Source organism: Myotis daubentonii, chromosome X (genome assembly GCF_963259705.1).
Source record: "Myotis daubentonii chromosome X, mMyoDau2.1, whole genome shotgun sequence".
Lineage (NCBI taxonomy): Eukaryota > Metazoa > Chordata > Mammalia > Chiroptera > Vespertilionidae > Myotis > Myotis daubentonii.
This window is the reverse complement of record NC_081861.1, coordinates 25,365,737-25,384,667: the sequence shown is the minus strand read 5'-3', so window position 1 is coordinate 25,384,667 and position 18,931 is coordinate 25,365,737. Positions and strand designations below refer to the sequence as shown.

The window sequence follows — 18,931 nt, the reverse complement described above, 5'->3', positions numbered from 1 at the left end:
TTATTAACAATATTTGTTTTTCTATATTATTTGTATAGGGGGAAAGATGGTGACATACCTTCTCACTTATATTCAGGAGAGAATCAAGTTATCTAATCAACTCATTTTGTTCACATTTTTCTAAAAAGCCCATGTTTGATTGCCCAACCAGTGACTGAGCATCGACCTATGAACCAGGAGGTCACAGTTCGATTCCCGGTCAGGGCACATGCCCGGGTTTCGAGCTCAGTTCCCAGTGGAGGGTATGCAGAAGGCAGCAGATCAATTATTTGCTTTCATCATTGATGTTTCTATCTTTCTCTCCCTCTCCCTTCCTCTCTGAAATCAATAAAACTATATTTAATAAATAAATAAATAGACCATATTTGGTAATGAGTCATCCCATCCTTACCCTCCTTTTAAGCACTGTTGTCTATAATTGTCACAGTACCAAAATTATAATGTCTGTTGAAAAAAAGCAAAACAAAATGAAAAACCAAACCAAATAACCTTTGCCTGAAGGGAATTTTTAAATTAGAAAAATCACAGATATTACTTACAACATAAAATGTGATTTGTATATTGTAATAACTATGTATGGTGTCAGGTGGGTACTAGACTGATCAGGATGGTCACATCATAAGGTATATAAATGTCTAATTACTATGTTATACACCTGAAACTAATATAGTATTGCATGTCAACTGTAATTAAAAATTTAAAAACATATTGACATATTTTAAAATGTGATTTGTAAACCAATTAAACAACTTTATAATTTTTAAAACAATATAAGAAGCTTTAATTCCATGGTTGCTATAATTCAACCTCCCTCTCCCCATTGAAACAGCTTTATCATTTTAACTTCCTTTAAAATGCTATTATCTGTGGCTCCTTTATTTATTTATTTATTTATTTATTTATTTATTTATTTATTTTGAATTTTAGTGTCCTGGTGCATGGATTCATGCACATTGAAAGGAAATTAATTAGAAGAAATATTTTAATATTGCTATTCACTTCTTGCTAATGAAAAGAAAATAGGATTCTATCGAGTCTCCTATCTACCTACTCCAGGACTTCTGTGAGGACCAAATGAGATGAGGCACGAAAAAACACTTCACAAACACTTGGTTAAACTGTAAAATGTTTGCACCTGGCTATAATGCAAGTTGGGTTCCTGGGCTGAAGAAACTCCAAGGATGCCAGTCGCTAGGGAGAGGAAGCCTGGCGTTGCTACATGACATCATTACCCAGCACCCACAGCCACAGTTTCCAGGCTGGGCTGGGCTGTGGGCCACATTTTGCACCATGGGGTCTTGGCAGCATTGGCTGAAATTTGGTGGGGTGTCACTCTGGGGTGGTGGTGGGGACTGTGTCCCACTTGGGGGATGCCAAGTGTTGGTTTGTCGACACCAGGTCCATGGTGCCATTTATTTTTAAATGGCCAGTGCACATCATGGCAGCTCCTGTGTCGAGTGTGTGCCCCCTGGTGGTCAGTGTGTGTCATAGCTACCGGTCGGATGGATGGATACTTAGTCTTTTATATATATAGATTACAGTTGACATTCAATCTTATTTTGTATTAGTTTGAGGTGTACTATCTGGGGCTCTTGTAAAAGAAATCACTAAGATTTTGCAAGAAAGGTACCAACTGTCCTGTTCCAGTGGGTTTACTTGCTAGGTGAGGCAGCACACTTTTGAGGAGTTCCTTCTCTGTTGAAACCACTAGCATGGGACACACAGAAGGCAAAGGTGAGGTAAGCAAGAAGACATTTCCTGTGCCTTTGAGTGAGTTCTGGAGAGCTAAATGTAACATGTACATTGAATTCATATTGTTACCAGTTTTGAGGATGGCTGAATGCTGAATTTATAAAACTAAATTGATAAGGGTGATTAATGAGTCCTTCATTAAATAATGCAAAAAAACAGTATTTTTGCAATACTGTTCATTCTGTGGTTTGAGAGGTAGACATGCTCATCAGGGTGAATGTTTGGGATTCTTTCCCAAATTTGCTTGGACATTTATTGCTTTCCTCAATCTCAAAAGACCAACTGATGAACTTCTGATACTGGTTCTTTATTTTTCAAACCACAGGACATCTACTGTAAAAGGATAAAAAGGGAAGCAGACAGAGAAGGCTATGTGCTCCCAAACAGAAGGCCTCAGTGGTGAGTCAGAAGGCAAGGAGTTTGGCAGGCCAACCAACTTCAGAGCAGTACAATTTGATCGAGATGAAATCCATTCAAATTTACTAAAATAGACCGTGTCCAGACATTGCCTTTGCTTCCCTGTCTCTGTCTTCACAAGGACAACTGAGTATCCTTTTGTTCAATTAACCTTTGACTAAACTCAGAACAAAACAGATGGTAAAAAGCCATAGAAAAAGAGGTGAAGGCCTTTTGTACCTCCATCCTAGGCTATTGATTTTCCACTAACATATATTTCCTACATTTCCTGGAAAGTCTTAAAGTGAGTTCATTTTTTTTATAACTCTGAGGGAAACAGTCATATAAGAATGAAGACGTTATTTTATAAAGCTAATATGTATAAACAAAGGCTGAAAATAGAGATATGAAAACTACGATGGCCCAGGAAACCTTAAATCAAATAAGAAACATCATATTATAGGATTTCTAAGATAATTATGATGCCTGTAAAAAATGAGTTAATGTTGGTGAAGTCTTATGAGACTAAAAAAAGCAATATATTAATATACTGTATTTATGTTATATCTGACTTATATTCCAGTAGAGCCACTCATTTACATTCAAGTGCAGTAATTGACTTCACAAAACAGGCAGCACTATGCCCCATTATTGACAGACAGACTCTGCAAAATACTGTCATCTCTTCTATCTACCTTCATCCCTCAGATGAAAAAGATGTGTGGAAGAGTAAGACAAGATATTGGTAGGTAAAAAAGAAGAGGGAATATAGATAAGGAATAAATAGATAGATATGTAAGGTAGTTTAGGTTGTTGGATTTTTAAAAGGTGGATGCACAGAGGATTTTCAGGACAGTGAAAATACTCTGTATGATAATATAATGATAGATACATGTCATTACACATTTGTCCAAACCTATAGATTGTGCAACACCAAGAGTGAACCCTAATGTAAACTATGCACTCTGGGTGATAATGATGTATCAATGTAGAGTTTTCATTTATAACAAATGCACCACTTTAGTGGGAGATGCTGATAGTGGGGGAGGCTGTGTATGAGCGTGGGCAGGGGGCATATGAAAAATCTCTGTAACTTCCACTTAATTTTGCTGTGAACCTAAAACTGCTCTAAAAATATAAAGTCTTTTTAAAAGGAGGGGCTGATAAGCACTAAAAAAGGTAGAGAAAATTCAGGGTAGGAGCAAGTGGGTAGATAAATGACTGAGAAAGAAAATAGGGGTAAGCAGAATGTGGGTGGCAAAAGCAAGGATTCCAGGTTTCCTGGAATTTTTATGTGATTAGCATGCCACAGACTTCTTCCCACCTTTCCAATTGCATATAGGCTCTGTGAGAAATACCCCTTAGGCATCTGTCACAAGTTATAATACAGTAGAAGAAAGTTAGAAAAAAATAAATAATACTAGTCATTAGTGATTATATTTTTCTAATTGGAATTAGGGAAATATCACCTCTCATTCTGCAGACAGATGCTCATTTCCAGAGTTGAATATTAGTCTTAGAGTCCAGCCTATTTGTGGCAGCACAAACAATAGCAATCTTAAAGTGAGCTACACTAGTTGCAATGAATAAAGAATTCCACCTTCAGAGGGACATCTGGATGGGGGAGAAATGGATTGTAGTCTACACTATGACCTGTAGGGATGGATTGTAGGCATGTACATTCCTACCTGGGTGAATCTGCTCATATAGTTCCCCTTGCCTGAATTCTCTCTCAGCTCATCTCTGCTTATCTGTCTCCTGACACACCTAGAATCCTATCTCTTCCATTCAACCTATCCCTTTGTTGGTTCTCAAACTTTAGTTCAGTGAGCATCCAAATCACCTGGGGTGGAGGAAGGATGAGAAAGAGGCTGAGGAAGTTGTTAAAATGCCTTTTCCTGGGATCTGTGGCCAGAGATTCTGATGTAGCAAGTGTGGTGTGGGGCCCAGAGTTCTAAAGTTTTAACAAGCTCTTAGGGGCTTCGGATGCAAAGGATCCCCAACCACATTTGGAGAAACTCATTTTAGGACCTTTTATAAATTTATATCATTCTCTGCCATGCTTATGCTATCATGTCTGTACTGTCTTGCCCATAAGATTATGGGTTCCAAGAGCTAAGTACTGCATACAAACTAAGCTTGATAACTAATATAGATTCCTTTTTCTGTTCTTTACTTTTTCAGTTTTGTTGAGATATAATTGACAAAGAAAATTGTACATATTTAATATATACAACTTGATGTTTTAATATATGTATACATTGTAAAATGATTACAATTAAGCTAATTAACACACCCATTACCTCACATAGTTACCATTTTCTTTTGTTGTTGTTCTTTATTTTTTAATCCCTCCTGGCATATAACATCAAGTTAAAAAGGACAATGAGGAGATGGTAATTAGAAAAACAATTACTAAAAAAATGCTTTTTTTCAATGGTGAGAGAAGTTTAATAAATTGCATTGAATTTTGAGGGCAATGAAAGAACCAAGGTCAGGGATAACAAAAGCCTCCATTGGCCTTCCATGTTTCTAAAGGATGCTAAACTCCCATTCAAAACAACAAGCCAGGAGTGACTAAGCCTCAGTCAGACACATTAAATATGCCTCATTGCAGATGCTGGTCTGAACTGGGTGCCTAAAGTCATTTGATCACACTGAAGAATTTAACATTTAAAATTGATGTGCCACCAGAATCACTTCAACGCCTGAATGGGCCTGAAATCCGCAGATAATTTCTTGGAAACTTGAAAAGGGGTGGGGGGGAGAATGTCTGAACACTTGCAAATTCTAAGAGTTCTCTATCCTGTCCAAGTTTATTGGATGTGATGGTTAATCTTATGTATCAATCATTACTTCTGGGTGTGTCTGTGAGGGTCTTTCCAGATGAAATGAATCAATAGACTAAAGAAAGCAAATTGCCTTGCTTGTGTGGGTGTGCATCATCTAATCTGTGGAGAGCCTGAATAGGACAAAAAGGTGGAAGAAGGCAGAATACATTCTCTGTCTGACTGCTCCAGTTGGGACATCAGTCTTCTGTTCTCAGAAAAGAACTTACACTATTGGTTCTGATGCTTTTCAGGCCTTTGGACATCTTTCCAGGGTCTCCAGCTTGCAGATGACAGACTGTGGGACTTCTCAGCCACCATAGTGTGTAAGTCAATTCCTTATAGTAAATCATTGGTTCTGTTTCTCTGGAGAACCCTGACTAATACACAGGATCAAAGTAAAGGGAACATGTGAACCTTCAAGGACTCACTGAACGAAAGAGTCTAAGAACATGTTTGGTCAGATAAGTATTGTCAAGGTGTGAGGATAGAAAAATCTCCATAGGCCCTGGCCGGTGGCTTAGTTGGTTAGAGCATTGTCCCAATATGCCAAGGTTGTGGATTTAATTTCCAGTCAGGGTATATACAAGAAGCAACCAATGAATGCATAAATAAGTAAAACAACAAATTGATCTCTCTCTCTCTCTCTCTCTCTCTCTCTCTCTCTCTCTTCCTCTTCCTCTCAAAAGTCAATTTTTTTAAATATATTTATTGATTTCAGAGAGGAAGGGAGAGGAAGAGAGATAGAAATCAATGATGACAGAGAATCATTGATCAGCTGCCTCCTGCACACCCCTTACTAGGGATCGAGCCCACAACTCAGGCATGCGCCCTTGACAGGAAATGAACCTGGGACCCTTCAGTCCCTGGGCCAATGCTTTATCTACTGAGCCAAATTGGTCACGACTCAAAAGTCAATTTTTTAAAAAAAACTTTTTAAAAAAGAAGAATCTCCATAAAGGAGAAATAATAAAAAATGCATAGTTCCACCCGGTCAGTGTAGCTTCAGTTCGTATTTTTATTTTTTGAAATATATAAATATATATATATCCATATACATACATATATCCCAGGCTAGATATATGCACATGAGTACACACACACACCTCCTACTTCAAAGAAAATTTGGCATGAGATTCACCAACATGTTAATAGTGACTATCTATGAGTGGTAGGATTACAAGTGATATTTATTTTCTTCTTTATGCTTTTTCTGCTTTGTTTTTTTAAAAAAAAACACACAACACAACAGTTAGTTATATGATGTTATGGAATCAGAAAAAAGTCCTATCTGTTTTTAAAAAATGGATGAAAAAATCCTTCGCTGGTGTTCTTATAAAACTAGCAACAGAAAATATCTACAATTAATGACTCTTAGAGGGAAGAAGAGTTAATATAAGATCAATCATAAAGGGACAATTTGCATGTGGGTAAACTTGATTTTCCAGATCTCCAAATACTATGGAGGGCTAGAATTTTTTTGATTTGTCTAAGCCAATCAACACAGATTGGGAGGATGATCAGAACATATTTTGAATTAATTGCCTCTAAAATTTTGCTTAAATACTCAAAGCAAAAGAAATGTGGATAAAAACAACAACAACCAACCCAAATCCCTTCATATACCTATCTAGTTGCAATAGTATATCTAACTGGTCTCAATAATTCAGGAATATTTATAAGAAAGATCTACAGCTCCTTCACAGGCCATCATGAGCTCCCCAAGGCATTCTATTTTCTTTATTATGCTTTGGGTTTTAGACAAAATCTATCAAAATTTAAAAATAAATATACAAGAGTGGGAAAAATTAGGTTTAAGTTGTTGGTGAAACACAGCTTATTCTTTTTTTAAAAGAATATATTTTATTGATTTTTTACAGAGAGGAAGGGAGAGAGATAGAGAGTTAGAAACATCGATGAGAGAGAAACATCGATCAGCTGCCTCCTGCACATCTCCTACTGGGGATGTGCCTGCAACCAAGGTATATGCCCTTGACCGGAATCGAACCTGGGACCCTTGAGTCCGCAGGCCGACGCTCTATCTACTGAGCCAAACCAGTTACGGCCACAGTTTATTCTTGTATTAATTATTTTCCATATGAACTATAAACCTACTTGTGCCCACCCCTGTATGTGTGTGTGTGTATGTATATATATATATACCTTTTGATCTAACAATTTAACTTCTATGAACTTAACCTACAAATCTTTATATAATTTGCCAAGTTACATGTAGAAGATTTTTACTGCTGAATTGTTTATAGTAGCAAGGAACTAGAAACAACATACATGAATTCCAATAGGAGGTGGGTGATAAAAATAGAGTTTGTATATAGTATGTACAAGATTTACATAAGGCCCATAAGAAATATAAGAGGTTAATCTGCCTTGGATAATTCCAACAATATTATAAATTGGTAGAATCAACCGAGGCAGAGAGAGAGATAAAGCTGAACGATGGATGGTATGCTCCAAATCCACAGGGAAAAGAAGCATGGTAATATATTCATCCACCATTTGAATGTATCTTTCTTTGAAAAATAAATCATTGACCGTCACCTAGAAGCTAAAAGAAGTGGTCAGAGTGGAAGGAATAAGGGAGGCTAGCTCTGTTGGGTAATATATTTTAACCTCAGAAATGTAAGAGAAAAAATAGTGACAAAATTGTCCTTGTTGATATGAAGTTCTGTCTTGATTTTTCATACCAGCTACTGCTGATATCATTATGGAGCAAATTCACTGAAGAGTGAAATTTATTTTTTTTGAAAGCAAATGTATAGAGATGTTTAAAAACTGTTCATCCATGCACAAAATGAAAGGAATATGCAGTACAAACACACATAGAACACTAGGTGAAAAGTGAAACTGTATTTCAGCAGTGCAGGGGTGTGGGGGAACGATGTGGCTACCAGTCAGAGAAACTCAGAGGTTATCATGGCATGACCTTTTCATTCGGGACTGGGCCAAGTCAGGAAAGGAGACATGAAGGAAAGCAGAGAGAATATTAAGGAAAAGGATATTATATCTTTTTCAAAAAGGAACTTCTTTTGAGTATTGCACATGCCTTATCTATACCTAATATATTTTGACATATCTGTGTTCAAGCCAGAGAGAGCCATTTGATTCCTCCCTCTGTGCCAAAGGACAACCTTCCTTTTGGCCTCTCCTCAAGAACAAAGCTGATAATATTTCAGAGGAAATCATAATGAATTGATCGATTCTAAAATAAAACCACAGTATGTAATCACTGAAAACTTACTGCATTAGAGGAACTTGATAATTCAGCTTCTAAATATCTGGTAAGTACTACTCTTTGTAATATTTTAAGCAATAAAAAAAATAAAAGTGGTAAAATATACAAAAAAAATATCTGGTAAGGCTATTTAGTGACAAAATTGACTACCTAACTGCTGAATTTCCCCATCATGTCTGTAATTTCTCTTTCACTACAGTTTAATAGGCTACAAATGAATTTTTCAGGACAGTAAATGTAAAACTTCCAGACATATATAAAAGGCCTACAATAGAAGAGCTCTATTGTAATGCAGCTTATATTAGACCCTTGTGATGCAACTTTATCCAGTCTTCCATTTGTTTCACCTCAATACATCAGTGATTCAACAAGTGAAAAGTTTCCATATAGTCAAGAAAATGTTGTTCATCATCTGATCACTCACCACGGAATAATAATTCTTGGTAAGTGGAGTAGTTTCAAATCCTTTGATAGCCTTGGGGGAGAGAGGTCTCTCTGTGAAAAAAAATTTAATTATATTAATATCATACAAATATAAGATGAACATTTTATTGCATAGGTAAACTAAAACACCATAAATATTATCAAGTGGAAAGATCAATGGAAATATATATTCCTAAACAAGAAACCAAAATTTTACCAAACCACATATGGTCAAAGTTAGATCTTCTTATCCAGATCCATCAATTTCTGAGGGGGAGAATAAGACAAGGAGTTAAGGTTTAGCTACTTAATGCCAGGGTGGGGGCAAGAACTTCACTCCCAGCTTCAGGTTGTTCCACTCAGCTTATCAAAACAGATAAATAAGGAAGGCCAATGCTAACCAAATGCATATTTGTAACTTGCAACTTACAATTCAAGTATAATATAAATAATAGTAACCATACTTTCTTAGGGCTATCTACTGTGCCAAAAATAAAATAATCAGAATATATAATATACTAAAACAAGCAGAAAACTCTTCTCTTTTATGCATCATTTTAATATTAATACATTATGCTGTAAAATGCTGTCTTTCTTTTACAAATTTAATTTTACCTATTAAACTCATGACTAAGAGACATCCTAGTACCTTTTTTCTTTAGAAAAGAAAAGCAGTTAATAAAAATACAAGACATTGGTGATAAATGTTTAACAGTCACTACATACTATCTTTCCTACCCTCATTTTCTTCATTTTGTTTTATATTCCACTTTTATCTTGCTACATTGTATGTGGTTTTAACCTTTCTGAAGTATGAGGGAGTATAAATAACCAAACAATATACTAACATCAGGCCTTGATTTTTCTTTTTTTTAAATTATATTTTCTAGTTTTAAATCTATTACATATCCACCCTAAAAATGCAAAACATAGAAAATTTAGAAAAAAGAAAAACAACGGTTGGCCCATCACTCAGAGTAACATTTTGAAGTGTGTCTTCTCAAACATACACACATACAAACGGATCTTTCTTACTTTACCTACAGTTTTATAATTCTACTACTACAACATTATTTCATGGATGATTTCCCATTTAACCTTTATTTCTAATTATTATTATATTAAAATATCCCTTATGTTTATTTGACTCATAACAGCTTTTAAAACATTTTTTTTTATTTCTACAACAAACCTGTCAGGCAGAAATGATCTCATTTTGCATGGGTCACTAAGGTTCAGAAAGGTGGTGTCAGCTGCCTAATGGTATGAATCCGGGAAACACAGATGTGCCTTGATAAGAGGCTATGCTTCTAATCAACATGAGGTCCTGAGATAAAGCTATTGAAGGTTTCAATTGATGAGTAATGGTTCCTACTGGAGTTCAGAAAGACCATCAGTTTGACTTGGGTTGGTCAGAGAAGACCTTGCTGGGCAGAGGACACGTGATCTGGCTCTGGAAGGTGGCTAGAATTCAAACAGGCATAGAAGACAGTAGGGAGTTTTGTAGTCAGGGAAGATTCCAGAAACACAGCTATAGTAATGGCAATGCTCAAGGCAGAACTGTTCCTGTGATGGAGAATTGTACAGCTTTGTCAGGCTGAGCAGAGTGGAAACAAAGTAAAAAGACAACAATGAGGGCCAATTCAATCATTTCCCAGTGATGACAAATGGGGTATGGCCAGTTTGAGGAAAGTTTATACTATTTCAAGATCTGCCTGGATCCACTTGGTGGCTTCACAAGGCTTTACTGGGTGAACCTGAGCAATGTGGAACCACCTTGCCTATTACTTGAGATTGTAAGTGCAATGACAGTACTAGAACCCAAGTATTGCATTACCAAATCTGGTGTTCTTTCCAATACACTATGGTTTTGCACTCTTAGACATATTAAAAATTGACCATTACCAAATTCTTTTAGTTTTGTATTAAGCAAATTTTCTATAATGTAGCTATAATGGTTCTACTTAGAACTCAGTTGTTCTGTGGAATTATAATGTAAACCAGTATTGATAAAAATAAAACTTTCTAGCCCGGCTGGCATGGCTCAGTGGTTGAGTGTCAACCTATAAACCAGGAGATCACAGTTCAATTCCTGGTCAGGGCACATGCCCGGATTGTGGGCTCGATCCCGAGTGTGGGGTGTGCAGGAGGCAGCCAGCCAATCAATGATTCTCTCTCATCATTGATGTTTCTATCTCTTGCTCCCTCTCCCTTACTCTCTAAAATCAATTGAAAATATATAATTAAAAATAAATAAATAAAACTTTCTAAAAATAACATCAAGATGTGGTTACCTTTCAAAAGCAAGGCCAAAGGGAAGAGTAAACAGTAATTAGAGCCTGCCAAGACATAGAGGAAAGGAAAGGCCATAGGAATGGGTCTTTGTAATTGAAACAAAATGTTAACTAAGTAACTTAGAACTGAGAATCATGACTTAAAGAAAGAAGTGGCTGCCATGGAGATTACTGGGTGGATGAACATGATGCAAAAGAGCTGGTGCTTTGATAAGGTCAATAAAGTTGTCAAAACTCTAGCAAGACTGACAAAAAAAAAAAGTGAGAAGACACAAATTACCAATATGAGGAGTGAAACAGGAGATAACACTACAGACCCTAGAGATATAAAAAATATAAAAAAGAGTACTATGAAAAACTCTACACACATAAAGCTGATAATTAGAGTGTAGTGAATAAATTACTCAGAAAATAAAAACTATCTCAACTCACCCATATGAAGTAGACAATTTGAATAGATTTATAACTATTAAGGAAATTGAATTTATAAATTTAAAACTCTGGTAAAAGGAAACCACCATGTCCATACCATCTCTCCGGAGAATTCTATCAAATGTTAAGGAAGAAGCAATACAAATTCTTCACAATCTATTATATAAAATAAAAGAAGACCACTTTCCAAATCATTTTATAAACTCACTTTTATAGAGTCACAAAAAAACAGACCAAGACAGCACCAAAAAAAAAAAGAAAACTTCAGACGAACATTCTTCATGAATATCTTAACAAAGTATTAACAAATATAATTGAGCAATATTAAAAGAATTATATACGCCGAAACCGGTTTGGCTCAGTGGATAGAGCGTCGGCTTGCAGACTGAAAGGTCCCAGGTTCGATTCCGGTCAAGGGCATGTACCTGGGTTGTGGGCACATCCCCAGTAGGAGATGTGCAGGAGGCAGCTGATCGATGTTTCTCTCTCATCGATGTTTCTAACTCTCTATCTCTCTCCCTTCCTCTCTGTAAAAAATCAATAAAATATGTTTAAAAAAAAAAGAATTATATACTATGTAATTCATCCCAGGGATGAAAGGTTGGTTAAATATTCAAGAATCAATCAGGGTAACCCACAATAATAGTCTAAACCAGTGGTTCTCAACCTGCTGGCCCTTTAAATACAGTTCCTCATGTTGTGACCCAACCATAAAATTATTTTCGTTGCTACTTCATAACTGTAATGTTGCTACTGTTATGAATCATAATGTAAATATCTGATATGAGGGATGGTCTTAGTCCACCCCTGTGAAAGGGTCTTTCGACCGCCAAAGGGGTCGCGACCCACAGGTTGAGAACCACTGGTCTAAACAGAAAAATCATATGATAATATCACATAACAAAACTGAACACTCTTCAAGAAAATAAAACTTCCAGTCCTGGCCAGTGTGACTCAGGGGTTAGAGCGTCAACTGGGTTCGCTTCCTTTAGTGACCACATACCTGGGTTTGCAGATTTGAGCCCCAGTCCCTGTTGGGGCGTGTATAGGAGGCAACCTATCAATGTGTCTCTCTCACATCAATGTCTCTCTCTCCCTCTCTCCCTCCCTCCCTCCTCTCTCCCTACCCCATTCCCTCCTTTCCTCCCTTCCACTCTCTCTAAAAATCAATGGGAAAATGTATCCTCCCATGAGGATTAACAAAAAAGATAAAAGACAAAAACTTCCAGAAAAAAATAGGAATAAACATCAACTTTTGCAACGCAATAAAGAACATCTATGAAAACCTATAGCTAGCATCTTACATAATGGTGAAAGACCAAATGATTTCCCCCCTAAGATTAGGAACAAGGCAAGGATGTGTGTCCTCGCCAATCTTTTTTCTTTTAGATTTATGTTTTCAATTACATTTGACATTCAATGTTATATTAGTTTCAGGTGTACAACATAGTGATTAGAAATTTATATCACTTATGAAGTGACCACCCTGATTAGTCTAGTACCCATCTCACCACTCTTTTTCAGCAAAGTATTGGAAGTTCTAGCTCTTCTTGCAGGTTTGGCAAGGGCAATCAAAACAAAAAGAGTAGAAGGAAGACAGATTTGGAAGTACATACTTGGGAGGTCAAAAAAAATGTAGCCCTTGTAAATTACTGGCCTATTGGGGTGTGGGGAATCAAGGAGTGGTTACAAAAAGAAAAACACCAGCACTGTGCCTCAGTGACAGTTTCCTACCTCTGGTTCCTCTTTGCCCCCCACCCCCACTGCTACCATTGCTTACTCTTACTATGTGCAGTTCTCTCTGAAACCTACACTGAGCAACATGCAGAGAAAAAGCAAAGATGTGGAGATTCAGAGGAAACATGTTCAATCCCTGGGGGTATTTCAATGTGACCTAACTGGAACTAACATCAAAACGTGTAATTCCTTAACTAATAAAGAATTTAAAGATAAAAAAAAACAAAACAAAAAAAACATAAACATTTTAGGTGGTGATTCTAAGGCAATGAAAAGATTGGTCAATTCAATTCTATCACTGAAAAAACAGCGTAATATAGAATTCAAATGGGTTATTTGGCACAATATAACTCAAATAACAACAGTGTCACATAGATATATATGAAGCACTTCAAATCCTGATATAAAGATTCCTTTCCAATTAACTTTTTTTTGTATCAGTTAACTTTTGATTCTTTCCCTTCCCTTGCTGATACACAGATTCCACCACCTATTGGTGGTGACAAGACAAAAAGAAATTTAGTGACAACTAGTTTCTCTGATATGAAACATCTATATGATGTACCCAAGGGATTAAACAGGAAGTCTAAATATAAAGCTAAATCCAAGTTTTGGTATATAATCAGTAGAGCCATTTCTTAATCTGCCTTAATACAAATTTAATTAGCCATCTACCTAACTCCTTTATTTGATATCTGTATTTACCTTCTAATAAGAAGTTTTAGAAGAAGGATTTAATGACCCCTTAATTGAATCAGTTGTATGACAGTGGGGGTTAAAATTCTAAATTGAAGGTTTCATTTCAATGAGATGTACATTTAATCTATGAACCATTTTTTTTAAACAACTTAAAGATAAATCTTCTTTCCTAAGCTTATACATCAGTATGAACTTCCTGGAAAGAAATAAAAGTTGATAAGTATTTTCTAGACCAAACATAAAACAGCATAGCATTTAGTTTAAAATGTCCCTCTGGAGCATCCTACTCACTATTTTGTGAAGCAGCAAGAGTTGGGATAGGAAAGAATTTAAGTCAACAAAGACTTGATACCTACTTTCCTAACAAGACATTTTCATTACATCAAGCTAATCTCTCCCACTGTTCCCCAAGCTCACTCTGCTCAATCCTACTGCAGATCTTTTGTGGTTTTTGTTCTCTCTGATCAATCACTGGTTTAGATTGTCCCCCACTCTCTTTTGGGCCTACCCATAGCCTACATGTCTCTGGGGGTTCAATTCAAGCTCTTCCTTCTCTGTGAAGCCTTCCCCAGCCTCTCCAGCCACAGTGCATTCTCTGTCCACTAATGATCTGCTATATATTTTATACTTCATCATCTACCACTTTATACTGTCAGTTGTCAATTTCATCTCCAGCTCTTCTATCTCTCCCATGCTCTAAATCCGTACTTCCAACTACCTGTTGAAAATCTTCAGAACTATGATTTGCTGGCACCTCCACTCAACATGCCCAAAAGAATAACTCGTCATCTTCAGTGCCAATAACCCACCCAACACACACACACACACACACACACACACACACACACACACACACCTCCTCCTATCTTCCCTATCGTCCCTATTAATGGAGTTCAGCACTTATCAGACATTTCCCATGTCTAAAGCACTGTGTTGGGCACTATGGAGACAGAGAAGTATACAAAGATGAATTAGTCTCCCTTGACTTCCCTGTCAGGATGAATTAGTCACCTCTCTTCTACTCACCATTCTCCAAAACACCCTGTATTTAGCTCTATCACTAATCTTTCACATGGCATTTTTATATCTCTCCTTCACTAGAATTATGAATACCATGAAGGCAAGATTTATGTCTTAGGTTTCTCTGCCTCACCAGTGCCTAGGAAAGACTAAGATCCTAGTCACAGGGAATAAACTTTTGCTGACTGGCTAAGTGGATTAACACTGCATGTCCCTAAAGAGCTCACCATCAAGCTGGACCCCTAGACTTGCAATTATTCTCATCTCTTCCCTTTTCCCCATAACTAATCATCAGCAAGTTTTCTTGATTCCATTTTAACAGTATATACTGCATACATCCACTTTCTCTTCCTCTCCACTCTAACAGAAATAGCCTACACCACTATCTGGATTGCCTGGACCTCAGCAGTTATCTCTACTGGCTTCCCCACATCCTCCTTAGTTATCCTCACCACTTCCCTGCAATCCAGCCCCCACACTACCACTAGAAAGATCTTTCTAAACCACATATTATCCCCTGCATTGACACCCCTCTTAATGCAGCTCCAGCTCAAGGCCCCACTCCTCTTTGTTCACCTTACTCTCAAATCATCCTACCATCCACCTCATGCTCTCCTACTCCCATGCTTTAACTTACTAACTCCTTCTAACTTTCTTCTACCAGTCAGAAGCTTCTTTCAATTCTTCAATACCCAATTCAAGTACATTTCCCCCACCCCTTAAAGTTATTGATAATTGAACTGTTTCTTTACTGGTTCCACAGCATCTTATTTAGAGCTTTTTCTGTATTATTTATGCTGTCCTATCTTGCTATGGTTAACTGTGTACACACCTATCTTGACGACTAGAGTGGCAGGTCCTTGAAGATAGGGGTTCATGAAAACAGATTATTATAGCCCTCTCCCAGTAGGAGATGCTCAATAAACAATATGAACAGAATTTAATGACCTACCCTACAATATTCATTCATTTTACAAATCTTTACTGAGCATAAACGAAACAAAAAAAAAATCTCTACTCTCACAGAACTTTAATGGTAAGATACAGACATGAAATGAAATAAATAAGTAAATATATACTGTGTTAGATGGAGAAATTTGTAAACAAAAATATAAAGCAGGAAAGGGGGCAGGGCAGTGAGGATAGGGTTCAATTTTCTCTCAGGTGACCAGGGAAGACCCTACTGTGGAGCTGATAGGTAAGCAAAGACCTAAAGAAAGTGACTGAATCAGTCATGCTGATTCTGCCATGACAGTGTTCCAGGCAGAGAGACAGCAAGTGAGGCAGGTACCTGTCTGGCATAGGCAACCAGGAGGATGAAGGCTGGTGTGGCTGAAGTGAATGAGTGAGAGGGAGAGAGCACAGAGAGGAAATCAGAGGGAGAATGGGAAGCCAAATCCTGTAGGGCCCTATAGGTTATTGGGATGACCTTGACTTTACTATTTTTTAAAATATATTTTTATTGATTCCAGAGAAGAAGGGAAAAGGAGAGAGATATAAACATCAATGATGAGAGGGAATCATTGATTGGCTGCCTCCTGTACACCCCACATTGGGGATCAAGGCTGGGCTAACATGACCTTCTGGTTCATAGGTCAACACTCAACCACTGAGCCATGCCAGCTGGGAGACTTTACTATTTTTTAAGATGGGAAGCCATTACCCAAGTTAAATTTTAAAACAATCACTCTGGCTATTGAGTGTAAATTAGATTATAATAGTGACAAGGACAGGAGCAGAGACATCAGTTAGAAAGCTACTGCAGGAACACAAGATAAATTACCTGAATCTGTGTCTCCTGGGCTTCAGCTCCTTTTTGCTCAAGTAAGTGCTTTTTTATTCTTTGTCAAAAAAGGGCTGGGGGGGGGGGGAGAGGGAAGGGGAAAGGAAGGGAAGGGGAAGGGAAGGGGAAGGGGAAGGGAAGGGGAAGGGAAGGAAGGGGAAGGGAAGGGAAGGGAAGGGAAGGGGAGGGGAGGGGAGGGGAGGGGAGGGGAGGGGAGGGGAGGGGAGGGGAGGGGAGGGGAGGGGAGGGGAGGGGAGGGGGAGGGGAGGAGGGGAGGGGAGGGGAGGGGAGGGAAGGGGGAGGGGAGGGGAGGGGAGGGGAGGGAAGGGAAGGGAAGGGAAGGGAAGGAAGGGAAGGGAAGGGAAGGGAAGGGAAGGGAAGGGAAGGGAAGGGAAGGAAGGGAAGGGAAGGGAAGGGAAGGGAAGGGAAGGGAAGGGAAGGGAAGGGAAGGGAAGGGAAGGGAAGGGAAGGGAAGGGAAGGGAAGGGAAGGAAGGGAAGGGAAGGGAAGGGAAGGGAAGGGAAGGGAAGGGAAGGGAAGGGAAGGGAAGGGAAGGGAAGGGAAGGGAAGGGAAGGGAAGGGAAGGGAAGGGAAGGGAAGGGAAGGGAAGGGAAGGGAAGGGAAGGGAAGGGAAGGGGAAGGGAAGGGAAGGGAAGGGAAGGGAAGGGAAGGGAAGGGAAGGGAAGGGAAGGGAAGGGAAGGGAAGGGAAGGGAAGGGAAGGGAAGGGAAGGGAAGGGAAGGGAAGGGAAGGGAAGGGAAGGGAAGGGAAGGGAAGGGAAGGGAAGGGAAGGGAAGGGAAGGGAAGGGAAGGGAAGGGAAGGGAAGGGAAGGGAAGGGAAGGGAAGGGAAGGGAAGGGAAGGGAAGGGAAGGGAAGGGAAGGGAAGGGAAGGGAAGGGAAGGGAAGGGAAGGAAGGGAAGGGAAAGGAAAGGAAAGGAAAGGAAAGGAAAGGAAAGGAAAGGAAAGGAAAGGAAAGGAAAGGAAAGGAAAGGAAAGGAAGGAAAGGAAAGGAAAGGAAAGGAAAGGAAAGGAAAGGAAAGGAAAGGAAAGGAAAGGAAAGGAAAGGAAAGGAAAGGAAAGGAAAGGAAAGGAAAGGAAAGGAAAGGAAAGGAAAGGAAAGGAAAGGAAAGGAAAGGAAAGGAAAGGAAAGGAAAAACTACTGCAATAAGCTAGGTAAAGAAACTTGTTCCACATACTTCCCTGACCAGCTTTCTACCTGGCCCCAGCTGTTCAGACCTAACCTGAACAGTTGGGTAAAATGCTTCCCCAAGGGAGTGCCCAAAATGTGCTATGAGGCAAGGACATTATAATGAAGGCATGCTGTCTGTCCACTTCCCAAGGAAAGGCAGCAAGTGCTGTGCCTTTTGCAGATGAAGACATGAGTCAGAAAACAAAGTCAGAGTAAATCTGGAAAGTTATTTAGAGATCCTAACAATCAAATGATACCAATTGAAAGATGTAGCACAGAGGTAAAAATCAGCTGTGAAAATCATCTAAGCCAAGAAATTCTACGCAAGGCTTGTGAAATTACTCCAGGGCTCAACAAAAATTTCTCCACTCCCAGTAATAAAAAAATGCTAAGAAGTCTACACATACCTATATAATTATAAATCTGTTGATAACATTTAATCCATTAAAGGAGACGCTCCTTCCCTTAACCCAACATAAAATACAGAAAAGTGTGCAAACTAAATTTTATATTAAATGCTTTAGGGAAAAGCTCCTAAAAGTAGTTATCTGGGGAGGGGGCAAAAGGGAAAGAAATTTTAATTATCTATACTATACATTTCTGTAATGGTTTAATTTATTTATAGTGAACTTACAATTTTATTAATTAGTAGTATTAATTTTGAGGCATTAAAAAGCAATAAAGACATGTACAAAAATGCACAGAGGAACTACTAACTATTCAAAGGAGCTCTTGGGTAAATATTTTTGAAAAGTGAAGACATATAATAATGTGAATGACTGAACACTGTTTTATCTGCATTGTAACATATTTCTATGTATGGGGGGGATTGTAATATAGGCAGGACCTACCTTCTTAAATAATAAGAATCAAGTAAGTTACCTAAGAAAGCTTTAAAAAGACTACTGAACAGCAATTAGATTTCACTTTCTGGATATTATTATGAAAAATGCGCCTAGCCAGTTTTGCTCAGTGGATAGAACATCGGCCTGCAGACTGAAGGGTCCCGGGTTTGATTCCACTAAAGGGCACATGTCTGGGTTGCTGGCTCAATGCCCAGTAGGGGGCATGCAGGAGGCAGTGGATCAATGATTCTCATCATTGCTGTTTCTATCTCTCCCTCTTC

At 38.3% G+C, this 18,931-nt stretch overlaps 1 protein-coding gene across 5 annotated transcripts in view; it reads right to left on the bottom strand.

Moving 5' to 3' along the window:
- ARHGEF6 (Rac/Cdc42 guanine nucleotide exchange factor 6) overlaps positions 1-18,931 on the bottom strand; it is a 129,152-nt gene that overhangs the window by 65,399 nt on the left and 44,822 nt on the right. For all 5 annotated transcript variants that reach the window (XM_059680246.1, XM_059680244.1, XM_059680247.1 and 2 more), the window contains one exon: positions 8,654-8,724. In XM_059680246.1, coding sequence (XP_059536229.1) covers positions 8,654-8,724 — 71 coding nt within the window. The remainder of the gene's footprint in view (positions 1-8,653; positions 8,725-18,931) is intronic.